At 33.0% G+C, this 18869-nt stretch overlaps 1 protein-coding gene across 1 annotated transcript in view; it reads left to right on the top strand.

Moving 5' to 3' along the window:
* LOC129230631 (membrane metallo-endopeptidase-like 1) overlaps positions 1 to 18070 on the top strand; it is a 65810-nt gene extending 47740 nt beyond the window's left edge. The window contains exons 12-20 of the mRNA XM_054865046.1: positions 3522 to 3593; positions 3753 to 3877; positions 5755 to 5810; positions 10164 to 10215; positions 13707 to 13774; positions 15191 to 15315; positions 15562 to 15627; positions 16940 to 17035; positions 17832 to 18070. Coding sequence (XP_054721021.1) covers positions 3522 to 3593; positions 3753 to 3877; positions 5755 to 5810; positions 10164 to 10215; positions 13707 to 13774; positions 15191 to 15315; positions 15562 to 15627; positions 16940 to 17035; positions 17832 to 17990 — 819 coding nt within the window. The 3' untranslated portion in view covers positions 17991 to 18070. The remainder of the gene's footprint in view (positions 1 to 3521; positions 3594 to 3752; positions 3878 to 5754; positions 5811 to 10163; positions 10216 to 13706; positions 13775 to 15190; positions 15316 to 15561; positions 15628 to 16939; positions 17036 to 17831) is intronic.
* Positions 18071 to 18869: the final 799 nt, after the last annotated feature.

Raw genomic sequence — 18869 nt, 5'->3', positions numbered from 1 at the left:
GTCTTAGTACTAGTTTTTTTTTTTTTTTTTAATTTTTTCTTCAATATCTTGGGGCTTTGGGCCCTTTAAGAACGTGTTGGTACGCAGATCCGGGTCTGATTAGCGAAGGTTGTTAATTAGCTCCATGAGTCAAAAATATAAAGCTAACGAAGTTAGCTTTATAATTTCATCACTAAGCGGTAATAAAAGAGCAAGGTTATTAAATTCAGATTTTAAATCAATGATTATTACTGCAATTTTTTAATCTTTGAGATGGTGTTACTAGTGTTGCCGTTAATATAAATTGAGGTTGGAGAATGTCAACAGTTACCGGTGGTTCACCTGAAATATTTGGTCTTTTGCCCACGTCTTTGTGATGTGAATGTTGACATTGATCTGTTAATATTTACTTCACAGTAACTATTGTCCGTTTTCCACGAGAAGGCACTTGACTCCTCCTTCGTCACGTGGTATCCGATGATTCTTGCTGTTTTCGGCAGAAGGTATATTCAGATCATAGCATTTCGTAGTAAAAGCAGCAGTTTTTAAAATGTAAGAATAACTAAAATGACAAGAGACATGTGAAGCAAGTGATGAAAAGGATACTACTGTCTGACCATCGATTGCATGGAAAGGCTAATATCCGGTTTATAGGCGGAAGTGGGGGTATCTATTAGTTTATAGAGGTGTTAGTTGGTTCGTTACAGATGTGCACTTTTGCCTCTCTATTATTTAGCCTTAATTTTATAAAAATAAAAAATTTGCTCTCAGCAACATTTTTTTAATCTAAATTCAGGGTTCGTACGGGTCATGGAAATCCTGGAAAGTCATGGAAAAAAATAAGCAAATTTCAGACCTGGAAAAGTCATGGAAAATTGAAATTTTCAGTCTAAGTCATGGAAATTTATTTTCAGTCATGGAAAAATGTTCTGGGAAAAAAGTAACAGTAGCTAAAAAAAAAAAAAGCATTAGAAATCTTGTGTGACTTAGTATTGCACCATGAAAGCTATTTAAACTGAAAAATTGGAACGATCTCGAAAAACATTGCATCCAAGTTCGTTTCCATCACTCCTAAATCTTTATTTTAAGATTTATCAGAGTTTATCTCAATTTGTTGAAGGTTTTGGACAATCTTTAGTCAGGCGATAAAACACAGAAATCAGGGAATTTTAATGCTCAAAAACAGTAGTGTCCAATATACGGCCCGCAAAACTAATCCATGCGACCCACTGGTACGTTCAGTGTCATTATTCAAACATGTTCTGAAATTTCTGAACCTATCAATTTATATATGCATTTGAAAATGTACAAATAAGTGAACAAGTACATTTAAATCAAAAGATTTTTTACTATGAAATGTTTTTTTTTAATAGATATCTGGTTTAGAAACATGAATTTACTAAAGAATGTGGCTTTATATTAAAGAACCAAAAAATTGTCAAGTTGACATTAAAAGACAACTTTTGAAGCAAATTTATTGAAACTTAGTAATGATTCATTCAACCTTTTCCCCAATCATTATCATTCTGCCTGTTTAAAAAAAAATAGTCGCCATGTTTAAGCATCATTCACTTTAGTTTTAACTTAAACTTATATGATGAAAACAGGTAAGAATTCAGTTTTTTAGGTGTACACTGATATTTTTTCAATTAGGCAGTGGCATTCACATAAAAGTTTTGCTAATGCTCATTTCCAAAAAAAAAAAAATAGTATGTTGTGGCCATCACGAAACTTTCTTCTATATTTTTCTTTTTTTTTTCTGATCCCTCCCCATGCTTGACGAGGAAGCAATATTCCCAACAAAAACAAAATGACACATGCAAAAACTTGACGACCATCCCAATGTCTGAATTATTGCAAAAGCAAAGCAAAGAGCGAAAATTGAAAGTTATTTTAAAAGCCTTGCTTGAATTAATTACAAATATTTTATTTGTTAACAAACATAAGATGGCAACAGTTAAAAATTTTAAATCATTGAGATCATATTTTCTATCATTTCCATACAATTAAAATCACGAGAAATACGCAGACGACAATCTATTACGATTTATCTTTCTTATTGTTGCATTAATAAAAATATTTTTATTCGCAAAAAAAAAATCAACACCTCTTGGAGCGATCGGCGTCAAAATAGAACCAAAGCCTGTTTACATATGGATTCACATATATTCCAAATTTCAACCAGAACGTAGCATTACTTCTTGAGATAGGACACTCAAAATGGAAAAAAAGAACGGGTGATTGCGCTACCCCCCCTTTTAGCTGTTGAAACAAAAATAAAATCAGTTCTTATACCCACTAAGGGCTACTTGCCGATAAATTTTTCTTTCATTCCGTTCATTATTTCTTGAGATACAGCAGTCACAATTGACGACAAAAAACGTTCTACAGCTCAACCCCCGTTTGAGTTATTGACACCAAAATTGAATCATCACCTGTTCCTGTTAATACCAACATATGGACCAAATTTTGTTTGATTCCGCCAGTAACTTCCTGAGGAATAGCAAGCACGCGTAACTCGAAAAACGTCCCATTGCTCCACCCCCCTTGGAGGAATTCGCGCCAAAAACTAATGGGCACAAGTTCACATAGGGGCACATATGTGTACTAAATTTCGTTCGATTTCATGCGGTAGTTTTTGTTGTAGAGCGGCCACAAAAAACTGGTCACACACAGACGTGACACACATACATACACACACACACACACACACACACACACACACACATACATACACACACACAGACAGACAGACATTTTCCAAAAATGGTCGAAATGGACTCAGCACACCTCAAAACGTTCGAATCCGTCAAAATTCGAAATTCGAAAATTTGCACGAATCCAATACTTTCTTCTATATATTAGATATAGAAGAAAGAAAAAATAAATAAATAAATAAAAAATCGCAAGTTTGATATTAAATAGTACTATTCTCTTCGTGTAACAAGATCATGAAAATTTTCATGAAGTCATGAAAAAGTCATGGAATTTTTTCATCCAAATAGAGTATGAACCCTGTAAATTATATTCGATTTATATTCTCTCGGCAAAAATTAATTGATTTATTTACTCACAACAAAATTTTGAGCTTACCATTTTGCTTTTACGTTCCTGAACGAAATGAAAATATTTTCTTTTCTTTTTGTTGTTTCCATGATAACTATTTTTGTTTTCCCTGATTTTATTTTAGAGAATGCAATAAATGAATAAGGCACTAGTGGCATTATAAAACGCGTGCATCAAAATCCCATCGTTATTTTCCCTTCTCTCCTGCTAGATTCATTCAGATGAAATAGTCTTTACTTGGCAGACTGCCAAATTACATACAATCCGCGGTCAAACAGTAAGACTTTTCTGCACATTTAAATGCACGCCCAAGTTAAGGCTGTCTGGTTGTCTCATTTAGATGCACGTGGATTGCTTATCGATCACCCCCGCGTAAAATGGAACTCTGCGCTCGAGGAGGCGGGGCGAAGTGCCTTCTCGTGAAAAACCGACAATATATTCCAAATATTAAATAATTAATTCTGTTTTCTTTCCAGTTAGATTTAATCCAATATCCTCTTACCTACCCCAACAAGGAGAGGACGTTTTTTGATGAGTATTATTCTGGCGTAAGTTTTGGCTTTTTTTTTTTTTTAACCTCAGTTTTTTTTTTCGTATGACATTAAATGGATACAGATTCTATGTTTTTGGTATTTCACAGCATAAAACTTTTGTGACAATTAGTTTAATGACACTACAATTTACTGCCGATTTTTTTGTTTAAGTAGATGGGGAAATTGGGAGATTCCTTCTTGGAGAACGGATTGAAGTTAGCCACCATGCGAATGCGGAAGCTCATGGAAGGTGTGTCTGAAGGCAGCACCATTTTCGACATGGAGCTAGCTCTACAATTGTAAGTTTTGTTTTTTTCTTTTTTGATGATGTGGAATTTTAGTTATAAGTTCTGGGATTGACCTACTGCGCAGTGGCGTACCTAGCATGGGTGACAACCGGGGCGGTAATTTGTGGTGTCACCCCCCCCCCCTCCACAAACGCAAAAGAAAAAAAGAAATATGAAAACATGAAATTCATGCAATTCAGAAGCTACATTTGTGTTATAACGAAATTTTAAGCCGGCTGCCGATGTACAAAAGAGAGATAAAGGGGGACGGTCCAGGGAAACCCTGGACCGCCCCCCCCCCCCAGAAAATTTTCAAATCTGTAGTCTTAAAAATTCATTTTAGCTTCTGATTTTTCAAAAATTTCTAATGCAATTCCATTGGATGTCACACCCCAGACGGTTTTTTTTTTTTTTGTAAATAATTACTTTCTTGCGATGTATATGCCTATTACTTGTGTATATTATTATATGTAGCATTGTTTTTTCAGTTCAATATATTTTTTACCCCCCCTCTCCATACGTATGAAGTTTGGGGGAGGGGGTTGAGCACCCTCTTTCAGTTGAAATAGGAAGCTAAAATTCTTCCAGTATATTACTATCCACAAGTATAAAAATATTGAGGGGTGTCCTGTTGTCTAGGAGAAACTTTTTTTTCCTTTTTTGAAAATGTGGAATTTTAGTTATAAATTCCGGGATTGACCTACCGCACAGTGGCGTACCTAGCATGGGTGACACCGGGGCGGTAATTTGTGATGTAACCCCCCCCCCCACAAACACAAAAGAAAAAAAGAATATGAAAACATGAAATTCATGCAATTCAGAAGCTACATTTGTGTTATAACGAAATTTTAAGTCTGCTGCTGATGTACAAAAGAGAGATTAAAAAAAGGGGGGGGGGACCCAGGGGCTCCCCCCGGAACATTTTCCAATTTGTAGTCTTAAAAATGCATTTTAGCTTCATATTTTTCAAAAACTTGTAATGCAATTCCGTTGAGTGTGACCCCCCGACGGGTAAAAGCCGGGGAGCCCCCCCCCCCCCCCCCCCCGTAGTGTCGCCACTGCTACCGCGGGCAGGTAAACGACAGAACCTGTAGAAATGAGTTTTCAAGATTTTTTAAGAAACGTGTTTGGGATTTAATACTAACCATAGGAAAATGTTGAAATTAGAAGGTTTTTTTTTCGCGCTTTTTTTCCAGCGGAAACCAAAAGAGCAAGATAGCACAATAAAGCTAACGACAACAAAAGACTAAAATGCAAAACAATTAAAAATTTGCAGTTACTGCTTTTTACCTGCCTTCGGCAGTGACAGGCAGTCTGTAAAGGCCCACACGTACTATGCATGCACAGTAGGGTGGTTCAAAAAAACTTTTTTTCAGCTACAGCCCAGAATACCCCCTATTTTTTTTTAGACTTACTAATAGTATTATGCTGTAAAAGTCATAACTTCTTACTCAAATTTTAAGGGGATGCTCAATGAGCCCTTCATTTAACATTAGACGTAGCATAGAAAATGTCACAAATTTAGAAACATTTATTTTCCCCAGGTGTTTTTTTTTTTTTTTTGTAAATCATTATTTTATTGCAATGTATATGTTTTTAAGTTCAATGTATTTTTTTAACCCCTTAACCATACGTATGAAGTTCGGGGGGAGCACCCTCTTTCAGTTGAAATAGGAAGCTAAAATTCTTTCCACAAGTATAAAAATATTGAGGGGTGTCTTGTTATCTAAGAAACTTTTTTTTTCTACATGTAACTTTGAACCACCCAAATGTATAAGGCTCTTTTTATATTTACAGCGCATTGGTGAGGAAAAATATGTTTGGTTTTCTATATTACTCATGAAATATATTCGAGACTATGTGTTTCTACTATTTTTATTAAATTGCAGAATTTACTCAGCTTTCAATGCAGATACCTACAGCTTCTTCAGTGGAAATCAAGTGGGTAAGACAAAACATGTATGCTTTATCATGGCTTATTATTTACGTGTAAGCGAAAAAAAGTCCCAATTTGCTGGCTACAAAGAGCGTTGCTTAATTTTAATATATTTTGGAGCTCACTTGAGATGCAAGTGCCAAAATATAGCTAAGTTAAACACCACCCTTTGCAGTCAGCTAATGGAATCATTTTTTGGAACTGAAAAAAATATTCTATCATTTTTTTTTTTCTTTTTTTTTTAGTAAGAAGTGAAAAAACATCAAAGCTAATCTGCCGTGTGGAGGTAAACAGCAGTATCAGCAGAAAATGAGTTTTCGAGGTATTTGAAGAAACGTGTGGTGGATTTTCAATACTAATAGCAGGAAAATGTTGAAATTAGACGTTTTTTTCGCGCCTTTTTTTCAGCGTAAACCAAATAAGCGAGTTTGTACAATAAAGATACGTGCAATAGATGACAAAAATGCAATAAAATGAAAAATTAGCAGTTACCCTTTACCTGCACACGGCCGTAATCATCACCATTTCCTTTCATAGCTTGTCTGTACACCGAATTCCGTTCCATTAATTGAATTACTTGTTAAGTTTCTTATAAACATGGTTCATCTACTTACATACTTTTTACATACTTTCGTTATCTTTTCAGATGTGCAAATCAGTTAAAATTCGTGCTGATTAGTTTTGGTGTTTTTCACTTGTTTAAAAAAAATAATTTAAAAAAATTGTTATAATTATTAATATCACACGAATCAAATGTTCGTTTCAAGGCGAGATCTCACTTTGAATTTTTATTTTAATGAATACTGTTTTTGGCAATAATTTAATTTAGTAATGTTTTAATTGGAATCAATTTTTACTCTTCTTCATTACCTACAGAAAATAAAATAATGCTTAAACAAGATTCAATGAATTTCATATTTAAAAGCGAGCTCTTATTTACAACTCTTTCTATATTAAATTCCATTTCATGAAAACAATTCCTTTGGAAAAAATACATTTGACCACATGTACAATTAATTTTTGTAACAACATTTGTTTTCCGGATGTTTTCTCTTTGTAGAAAAAAACAGCTGCCTTTCAAATGTTTTGGCTTGAATAGAAACAAAATATTTTTTCTTCTCTCCAAAATAAAAAGCACGAGGGAAAAGAATTATTCATAATGCTACGCCATTTTCAGTTTCTTAACCATTAATTACTCTCAGCCTCACTAAAACGAATACCGTCGGTTCCAAGAAATATTATTCGATTTGTGCGGGGAAACTTTCTTTAGTTTTCCAAATTAACAACATTTTTCTTTAAAAGTAATAATATTGAATCAATAGCTACTATATAAAAGAAGTAATTAATATTATTGATAAATCTTTTTTGAAATAAGCTAAGTAAACAACATAATAGTATATTCATTAAGAATTATATTATAAGTACGTATGAAAATTATAAAAATAACTTACAACTTGAGCTATAAAATCCTTTGCTTTTGCACTTTTTGTCTTTACATTATTTTTTTGAAAAAGTCCATAATAATGGATTGCAGGCAAAAGGTCTTTTGAGAACACTTTTCTTACTTATTTTTTCCCTCTTCGTCTGCCGTGTTTTACATTTAATATTTATCAATTCGCAACTCCAACGAACTATAGGGGGCACTGAAGTCACTGTCTAATGGCGGACTTAAAAACCAAAACAAACGCACATGGTAACGAAGAAAATGCTAAAAGTGTTGTAATTTTTGTTGTTATGTATGATTTTTTCGCTTTATTCATTTGAAAAGATTTTTCAAAGTCTTTTGGTTATTCTGACCCATATAGAAAGAGATTAGAAACCAAAAAGTATTACGAAAGTAAACAATTCATGCAGAACACACAGTAAGTTGTTCTGAAGCAGCCATTTTCACGATGTTGAATTCGGAATTCATAAATTTTTGGTTCGCTTCGAACGGCATTTTCATTTTGTACCGTTTTTTCTATACATTAGTACATATTAAGTTCAGTTTCGTGACATTTCCGGCATTTGTTGACATTTTTGTCACATAGTGCACATACGTGGCAGACTGTCAAGAGTAACGTTTAACACTAGATAATTTATTTCTATGACTATATGATTGGATATCTAAAGAAATCATGCATTTAATTCATTCGTCATGGAAATGATTTACCTGATATGCGAAATCTTGTCAAGATACATTATTCTTTCACACAATTTTAAAACCATAACCTTATAAACAAATTTTTGGCGAACTTTTATTTTTTATTGTTAAAATTCTTAACGTTCTTTCTGGATTTTTCAATCTGTTCTGCGATAAATATTTTCAAGAAAATTTATTTGCATACTTTCTATTTCAGTACGATACTGTAGTAACAAAGGTTATTTAAATCATTTATGTGGAATTAGGTTAAGGAAAAGTGTCCAGTCAATGTTGTTAAGTTCGTTTTTTTTTCTTCATCGAATTGAAAAACTGATATTTATTCAAATTCACTCAGAACAAAATAAATAAAATGTGTACTCACAGTTTATATATGGTGGTAGTTTTCTTTTCAGTTGATTGACCATTATTTCTTTTTACTTATCGAATTCTGTAATCTTACTATCATTTTATTCCACTCATGATAAAAATTAAAAGTGGTTTAACTAAAAACGCGAAATCTCGCCAAGGCTACTTTGCTCGCACAATTCCAAAACTATAACCCTAAACAAATCTGGCGAAACCTTTCAGCTGAGAATAAAAGGAATAAAGTAAATTCTTTCTCGGTTAAACATTTTTCATTTTGTTCTACGATAATAAATTCAAGAAAATATTTTGCATACTGTCCATTCCAACTAAATGCTGCTGTAAAATATGATTAGTTAAATTAATTTAAGATTAAAAAAAACTCATATTCTTACAAATTCATACAAAACAATAAAAATTTTTACCTGGTATAACGTTATCCAATTTTGTTAATCCAGAGTTTTCTTGTTTACGCTTCCACCATTTAATACTTTTTTGAAAGAAATAAGAAAAACTAACATTATTTTGAGAAGCTCGAGAATACTCTTAGGGGACGAATTAATTTCTGTAGCTGAAAGCAAACTAAGACACATCGATTGCGTTAATAAATACTCAGAACAAACTGACCGCGTTTACGTCAACAGATACACGTGGAGCGCAACGTGGCAATGTTTTAGTTGCATTCGCAGTTTTATAAATCACCGCAAGGTAGCGTATTCGAGCGCTGGAGTTCCGAATTTGTTATCGTCTGCTACGCTTATATTTCCTTCTGTTATTTAATTCGCAACTCCAATAAACTATAGGGGGCGCTGCAGCCACTGTCTAATGGCGGATGAAAAAGGTAAAACAAACAGATGCCGTAACTTATAACTTGCTTTGACGCTTAGTGAATCACAGTAGTTTTTCCTCGTGTTTGTGGGAAGCTTTCTTTTCTGTTCTTCTGAAATTACATTAATTACATTACATCATAAACTGTCTGAAGCTTGTAATTTACCCCAAAGAAAACACATGGAATGGAATGTTTTACCTTTTTCTTTAGTATTGTTAATCACCGCAAGGTAGCGTATTCGAGCTCTGGAGTTGCGAATTTGATTATCGTCAACACCATTTACTGTTTTCATTTATTTATTTTTTGCAATGACAACGACAAAAGAAATTAGAATAGTGTAACGTTTTGATAGAATGTTTATGTAGATTTTCTCGCCCGTCGTTGGCGGAGAATATTATTTAATTTTTTACGTCAATAATGTCAAAAGTACTACTTTTCGTCACTGAAATTGGTAGAATAAGCAAGAAAAAAAAAAAAAAAAAAAAAACATGGAACGAGAAAATGTTCATTTTCCCAACTCTTAATTTTTAATTAATATTTTTAAATGTACGATTTTGAAAATAAGGCGTGGTCCCTATGACGTCACAAATGATGTATTTTTGCGCATCTGCTGCGTTTCCACGTCGTGATAATCAAGAAGCGAATTTAATATTGCGCTCTACGCCAGCTATCAACCATATCGTTGCCAGTACCTGTGAGTAAAGAAGCGAATTAAATATTGTGTGCTCTCTGAATTAAATGGCATTTCATCATTTGTGATGTCATCGGCAGAAGCGTAACCAATGAAAGTACACCAATTAAAGTAATTTTTTTTTTTAAATATTAAACTTTGTCAAATTATCTAAAAAATGGTCAGATGTTTTCAAGTATGCTCTTTCAGAAAAAAAAAAATACTTTTAAAATTTCGGAAACGACCCTATTCTTGCTTTCAAATTGAATGATTTTTGTACTCTTTTATTCTGGTGCAGAATGATACTCGTTTTTAGGATATAGAAATGCAGAAAAAAATTATGTCATAGAAAATTGGTCTAATTGGTTTTCATTTTAGTTGTTTCTCTTGGAGCCATGCAATCGTTTCCTATATCATCAAAGCTACCGAGGTAAGTTTTCACTCCTAAAAATCTCAAATGAACAACTTTTTAAAATAGAATATTTCAAGTTGGTCAAATAATTGTGTCTGTCCTTTTTACAAAATGCATAAAAGTTCATCTCATACATCAAATGGCAAATATTTGAAAGAGGGGTGAATTTTCCAAGGAGATGTAACAACTTAAAATAGGAAAAAGCCTTGAGATCGAAAAAAACATGAACACGCTCAAACGCAGTGGCGGATTTAAATATTTATCTGCACACAGAGGTGCCCATCCCCCCCCCACTTCAATGACGCAAGTCCCCCCCCCCCCCCCCATTTTTCTCAACCCTCTTTTTATTTTTTATTTTTAGCTCTGTTTTTTATTTTATTTTTTAAATATATTTTTATTTATTTGTTTTTATTTATTTTTAATTATTATTATTTTATTAGAAAAGTTCTGATTTCTAATGACATACACATACACGCACACACAAACTAAATAAATAAGTGAAATAAAATATAAACATAATAAAATAAATTAAAACAAATAATTTAAATAAAAAATAAACCAAATAAATCAAATTTAAATAAATTAATTTAAAAAAAAAAACCCCAACCCCAAATTTTGATGGTACAACTTGCGCCATAATCCCCCCTGTGGGCACCCCTGTCTGCACATATAGTATTTTTGGGAATACATTTATCTCTTCTTTTAAATACTTTTTACAGGTACAATAGAAGCTCGTTTATGCGACCCCCGTGTATCCGGGTCTCCGGTTTTCCGAACCAAATTTGTAGAGTTCAAAAAAATATGTATACTTAAATGATAATTTAAAATTAATAATTGCAAGAACAGAACTATAAATAACGCAAAACATTCGGTTTTGTTTCGATTAAACGTATATAGTTCCTGCATGGAACGTACAATAAAGTATAGTAGAGTCAAGTGCCCATACTTGGGACATTTTGCCGAATTTAATTTCCAGGGTTGGTACACCTGTTGGTATTTCACCAGCAAGAAATAAATGGTGTTACAGAATAAATGAATAGTTATCTTATAAAATGAGGCTATGTGAATTGAACTCTGGTGTATCAGTTTTATGGGTTATTTTTATGATTTTGAAAATTTCGAAAAAATACGCGATTTTTAAGTATGGATATAACTATGGTTACCTCCTGTAACTGAGCAGCATTAGTTCGAATTTGATTCACAATTCATCTCGGCTATGTACCTGTGTCTTATTTGGGCAAATTCATTTCCATCCAACTAATTCAGTTGAACTTTATTTATTCATAAATTTGAGAAATTGCAAATACGCTCCAAACTTGGGACACTGTTCCAAGTGAGAATACTAAGGCATAAAAAGTGTCTATAACGAATATTGAGGACATAAAGTGTATAATTGTATTTAAAAAAAACGAATAGATAAAAAATTTCATGAATTGAGGGCTATTTTGATAACAATAAATGTATCATACCGTAACAAGACAGAACAGTTGCCATTTTAAAAAAAAAATGGAATCTATGAATCTAATGAGCAAAAGACGTTTTGCCAAAATATTACGTATATTAGTTCTACTAACGAAAATGAGTCTCAAAGTCTAAGGGAGGCTGATTTATTTGTATTGAATTTCACGTATTATGAAGGAATGAAAATGAATGTGAAAAGATGTGAAATAAGTAACCTAAAAATGAGCTGTGTTAATAATTATTTGTATTCACCAATTGCTTTTATGCTTCCAAATATACAGGGGAAAGTAGAAATATTACATTCAAAACAATTAAGAAGGCTGGGGAGACATTCAATGTTTCCAGGGGCAAGTGTACATTCTGAAATCATTTTGAGAGTTATATTATTTCTATCTAATAATATTTTTTTCTTCATTGGATTGCAAAAAAAACTTTTTTTGAAACGATAGTTGGTGTTCCAAACTAATATCTATTGCTGAATACATGAAAGAAAGATCTAAACAATAAGTGTCTCAAGTTTGGGAGGGAGTCCCTGATTTGGGACAATGAACATTTTTTTGTTTTATTTTTCGACGGACATATCTATACCTTGTCTTGAGGTGAAGTACTAAGGCCAGGGGCGTGCACAGAGATGTTGGAGCCCGTCACGAATGACTTTTCGAGCCCCTCCATATTGTTTACCTCTATATTTCATCCCTACTTTCAAAAATATTGCCCCACCCCCATGTACACACCCCTGACTAAGGCACATACTAAAAATAGAATACTTCGTTCGAATGGAGAACATATAATTAGTATGGTACTAAAGGTAAAAGTTCAAAACTGTCCCAAGTATGGGCACTTGACTCTTGACTGTACTAATTTAACAAGTAATATGGCCCACTTTGGAGCGTCAATCCGACACCAAAGCAGCTGAACTGTACATGATTGTATTAAAGTATTATTTAAAGTATTTGCGAGAAACGATACCATGTATTTTTGTTGCAAGGCATTGTTTTTTGTTGCAATAAAAGATAAGTTAGCTAATTCAGGGCCGGCTCTAGTATTTCTGCCGCCCTAGGCGATATTGACAAGTGCCGACCCCCCCCCCCCCCCCCGCTATTGAATAATAATAATAAAAAATAAAATAAATGATATTTTAACCAAATAAAAACAATGGGAAAGTATTATTTACAATTAAAGTGAGTTAACTGGGTTTTGCATATCCAAGCACTGTTTTTTTTTTTTTTAAGCATTGAAGCGGTGAATCTTATGGCGCTGAAACAGATATTCATACTATTAAAAAAATTTCAATTTTGAAATTTGCCGTCTAGGTCGCCGGGCCTGAGCTTATTAAGAATGTGTTTTGCTTATTACCTGGATTTTTGTTTATCCTGATTGCCTTTTAGACCAAAAAATTAGTCAAATTAGACCAAAAAATAAGAGTGAAGTTACAGAAATTCGCACTCAGCTGAAAATTGGTAGGATTGTTCAAAACAGCATCATAAATGAAATCGAAAAATTCCTCATCGATCCGAACCGAGGAAAAAATTTGCTCGGTGTCAAAGGTTACAAAAACTTTTTTTTTTTTTTTTTTGCAATTTTCAGTGAAACGATAAGTTTTATCATAAAGTTAGCCCAGACAAAAATTGTAGATCAGATAATTATGCATAAAAATGTCTCAATACTTTTTTTTCCACCAAGAGCCATCGTTTTTAAGATATAACGAATCAAAAAGTTGAAATCGTCATAATATGCACACTAGACGTGTGGATGTTTTAGAGCTTGCACAGATGTTTTTAAATAAAATTGCAATATGTTTTTAAAGATTTCAGTGATTCCTTTCCATAGTCACCTAAAATTCCCCAAACTCATTACAATACACTCACATGAATCTGATTCAACAGATTCATTTTTGTATATATTTTACAAAAAAAACAAGATTACTGTCACCATTAAAAATTTAATTATAATATATTTTTGCAACTATGGTTGCAGTTTTGTTGGTATTTTTCAGTTGTGGGCAATATCCTTAGCTTAACTAATAGCTTTTTTGTTTTCCTGTCTAGATTTTTAACAATGTCAACTTTTGGATGGACAATTGGACACGAACTGGCTCACGGTTTCGACCTTCTGGGTATGTTAAATTCATGAAATTCCAGGTGATCCTTATTAGTTAGCTTAACTTATGGGCCGCAATATGGGGCCCGTTGTAATGCTCAATGTTACAAATCGAAAACTATGTTCTAAAACCTTCCAAAACAACCAATCACCTTTATTTGGTAGCAAGAAGGATTGTTGAAAACTTGAAGCCGAAAACATAGGTCTCTAATAAGCACACAAATGGAAGCTTTGTATTAAAATAAAGCATAGTAATGATCACAACACATCTTGGATAGTAATTTTTTCATTTCCGTGTTTTCTTTTGTTCTATAAAAAATTAAAATACAGTAGACCCTCGTTTAACGTGTGATATGCGTTCCTCGGAAATGCCGCGAAAATTAAGACTTAATATCAGTGCTGAAATAGGGGTTAGGTTCCGAAGATTAAAAAAAAAAGAACTTCATACAGTAAAACCTGTGAAGTTGATCACCCTTGTAAGTTGGCCACCTGTCTAAGTTGACCGCTTTTTTCAGGCACGGAACTGCCGTTTAATCATATAAATCAACCTTTGTAAGTTGACCACTAAAGTAGTGCACCGCAAGTGGTCAACTTACACAGGTTTCACTGTACCAGTGATGACTAATTGTATAATAAGTTTAATGTGCACTTAAATCGATATCTATGCAAGCACAACATGCTTAAAGAAAACACAAATTCATTTAGTGTTTATGAAAGGAGCTGGCTATGTTCGTCTTTTGGCAGTCAAGAACTTTTCTCTAGTTTTTTGCAGAGCATTAACGCATCCATGATCATTTCCATGATAGAATCTTCCTTCACCAACAAATCAGAATAATCATTTCTATTGTCAAGGAATGGCTCAAAATTTTCAATTGGTTGTCGTCACCGACGTCGGTACCCTAATTGGTTTTGGCCTCCTTTGTCACTCATAAAAGCTCTTCTTCCAGCGAGTGTGTGAGCTTAATAACTTTACTTCTGGAAAGAGGTCTGGAAGTAATCGCATAAAATGTCTCCAGTGGCGCAAGCTCGATTATTGGCATGCCAAAACGTGAAACCTGAAATCTTTAGGAGTTTAGATTTTAAAAGAAGGGAAAATTTTATCTGTTTTGCATTGCCGCATCCGCGTAAAACAGAAGCTCAAATAAATAAAAACGGAAATAAAATAAAGGTGTCAAATCTTAAACCGCGAAAAACGAGGGTCCACTGTACATTTAAATTTTGTAAGTACTCTGGTCCGCGAGATTCATCTTAATATGAGGTACGGCCCTCAGATAAAAAAAAAAGTTTGGGATCCAATCTTTAGCTGTGATTCATTTGAGTATGGAGGGTTTTAAAATCATAATTTACAGCTAGTTTTTGTTCCTTTTTTTCTTTGTTCGGAAAACAGTAAAATAAAAAGTAATGAAGCCCTCCTTTTTTTTTTCTTGTTTAGCTTTAGATGGCAGCACACAATTTAACTGGACATGGTGGCCCAACTATGTTATGAAGTTCGCAAAAACTAAAGCAAACTGCTATTTGGAGTTTTTCTCTTATCCGAGGGTGAACAGTTTGAAAGAAGTAAGCAACATTTTCTGTAAATACTACTTCAAATAAGAAAAATTTCAGACATGCAGTATTTCAAATTTCAGCTCCAATCCTTTTCAAATGTTTTACACCAAGTCTTTCTTACCAGTCCTTAATTTTGCACCTTGATCTTTTATGTACCAGTTTACTTTAAAAAAAATTGTATGCATAGATTTTCAGAAGAGTATTTCGTATAATTTTTTCAATGAAACTGAGGGCAATTTTTTTTTTCTTCAACAGGCCATCAAAAGCACCACTTTAAACGAAGATTTATGTGACAGCCAGGGTATAGACTTGGCTTTTAGAGTAAGTAGGTTGCTTGATTATTATTATTATTGAAGTAATGAAATTAATTTAATACTAAGAATTGAATTTATTTCCTGGGTGTAAACAAAATAATTTAATAACTTTAAACGTTCCTTCGATTTCCCATCTACATGTAAATTCTTAAGAGAAAATACTACAGAAATGCAAATAATTCACACATTCTAGATTTGCATGTAACTGAGATAGGATTAAAAAAAACAATTTTTTTTGATTGAAAATCAGAACTCTCTTGAAAATATCGCAGCAGCAGTTCCATCAACGTAAAAGTGCTTATTGAAGCATGATGAAAAAAAAAAAAATAATAATTATTACCAAGAAATATAGTAGGAGAAAATTGGACGATGTGCCATGAGCCATGTGAATAATATTGCTTTAATCCCTGATTCAATGTTAAATTAGTTTTTTAAATTCCCAAAACCAAATATATTTTACGGTAAAACAGCTGTACTTTGGATGGTAAATATGTCATTTTTTAGATGCACTGAAGTTTAATCTGCCGGCAACATTTAACAGAGAAGAAGACTCTTATATCAAACACAAGGCAAAAATCTGGGTCAGTAATTCAGAATTAAAAATAGATTAAAGAGGTGTTATTAAATATTAAACTTAATGAATCTTCAACTCCAAGCAATTAGAAACAGCAGAAACAAAAGCCAGGTGTCGGGAGTTGCCCCTTGACCACGCCTTTTTTTCAGACAAACTTTCATGAAGGGGAGATACACACAGGAAAATTGAAGGTCGGAATTCGAAAAGTGGTATTTGTTTTAGAACTTGAAGCGTCACCTTTGAATTTAAGAAATCAGCCAAAGAAGTAAAACATTAAACTTGGTTCGGTCAAGGTAGATGTCTCATTGGACCGATCATATTTTAAATAAGTGGGCGGGTCTTGGTTTTATTTAGTTCAGCAGCCATTGGTCTAAAAACAATGACTTGATGGAATCATAAATTGTTCATTGCTTTTCCCCGTATCATAGCCATTTACAGATTTGAGTCAATCCGGTCAATCGGTAAATTTTCCCGACAAATAATTCGCCATGAACCAGCTGTTGTAAAAGTTATTTAAAGTGTGCAGTTGTGTTGTATAAAACTGTTTGATATTGTCTTTATAACAAAAAAAAATGTATCTACCTCAACTTTTTCTTTCTTTATTCAAGCATGAAATGTGCTCGATACTTTCGGTCCACCCTGTATATCACTTCACAAGTGCTTCTAAAAATTCTTTAAAACTTTTAACTTTTATGGCAGAAAGTGCATATTGAAACTTTGTGATGCTCTTTCTAAATTTTTCTAGGCATATCTGAAGCATTTAGCAAGTTATGGAGATGATCCCGGGTTGCCAGGCCTTCCTTTTTCCAATGAAAAACTATTTTTCATCAATTATGCTCAAGTAATTATTATTACTATTATTATTGGTTTGTTAATTTATTTTCTTTCTTTTGCTTTTACTCAGGGGTGGTAGTGAACTTTTGGAGTAAAATTTTTTGAAGATAGTGTGAAATTTTCTGAAACTATGAGGAAGCTCGCCTACCTTGTAAAAACTCTTCAAATTTGCATACAAAAATCATTGAAAAAAATACTATTTAAAAAAGTTTTTTAAAAATAATTTTTCAGTTTTAGAATGCGTTGTCAGCCCAAAATTTTTGGAAACAGCAACCCAAAATATTAGGATCACAAATTTTCAAAGCCATTGAAATTTTTACGGAGGGTTGTTTTCAGGGGTATTTTCCTTACCTTTAGGTGGGGGGGGGGATTTGCTCTTCATGTTGAGCATATTTATTTTTGTTGTAGTAAATGTTGGGACACAGCACACATGCTGTTTTGGAAAATAATTTTATTTCTAAAATTTTAACTCATCTAGGTAAAGATGAAATATACTTATAAATTGCATGGTTTTACAACTCAGAGATACATACATGATTGGTAATCAAAAGGTAAAACAAAAAGTTCTAGTTAATAAATAAGAAAAAAGGGTTTCCTCTACAAAATATGCAATTCCATAAAAATAATATTGAAATTATATGATCACCATTACAACTATTGCAACAATGGAAACCTACAGTGTCATTAAATCTATGCTGGACTGGACTGTATAGATTTAATACTTTTTTGATGATTGTAAAAAGTTTGTCTATGCTTATAAATTCAACCATGTTTGCATGTTGTAATGTTTTTTTTTCTTGCAGCAATTTTGCGAAATCCGCAAGTCTTTCGACTCCAAGCACAGTCCTGGTTATCTGAGGGTCAATCGCGTTCTACGAAACTTCCCTTCATTCGCCGAAGCATTCAAATGCTCTCACGACAAGCCTATGAACTCTCCAAAATGTGATAACTTGTGGTTATGAAGAGATGTTTCCTGTTAGATGTCAATGTGTGATTTATTTATTTAACTATATAGGCCATAGAGGTGTAAGGTGTTGTCTATCAATGATGTGAAGCTTTGGGGGTTGAGGGGGTCATGAAATTGTGAGAAGGGATTGGGGGAGAGTAACAAAAAAAAATGTGACAGTGTTGAAAGTAGTAAAAATTCCCAAAACGGAAATTTCTAAAGTAAATAGAGAGAGTGTCCCAAATTTAATTTGCTTGTAAATAAAATGAATGTATACACAGCTTTATACTTAAAAATGAAATGCTAATTTTCTGCAAAAAGTGTTTCTAAATAGAAAATGTAAATAAACATACTGAAGAGGTTTGCTTAAGAAATAAAATTTTAAGCGATTGTTTCACTTTAATACAGAAAAAATTATTTTTTTCATCATTGGATAGTGAATATTAGTTGTTTATGATAATCGTACAAATTTAATAAAAAAAAGATGTCTAAATTTTCTCCATATTTAACTCATTCACAGATTATTACTTTTTAACTTTTTTTTCCTTCTCACTCAGTGTCAAAGTTTTTCAAGAAGATGGAAAACTATCAAAAATCTTAAAACTTTCACCCTTAGTGTGACATTATGCATTTTTTTAATAACAATATACTTATGAGAAATGGCGAGATATGTTATAAAGGGGGAATGGAGTCAATTTTGCACAAAAAAAGCGACTTTATTTATGGGCTGCGATGGCTCCCGTGATGGAGAAGGCATATCCTCTCAAACCCACTACACCTCTACGTCATAGGTCCATGATCATCACTGGTACAATAACAATAGTCACGAACCAGGATGTGAAATTCACTGGATGTGATGTGATGGGGCTAAAATGGAGAGAAATTTTGAAACTTT

This window comes from Uloborus diversus, chromosome 9 (genome assembly GCF_026930045.1).
Source record: "Uloborus diversus isolate 005 chromosome 9, Udiv.v.3.1, whole genome shotgun sequence".
In the NCBI taxonomy this organism is placed as follows: Eukaryota; Metazoa; Arthropoda; class Arachnida; order Araneae; family Uloboridae; genus Uloborus; species Uloborus diversus.
This window is presented reverse-complemented; position numbering and strand designations above follow the sequence as displayed.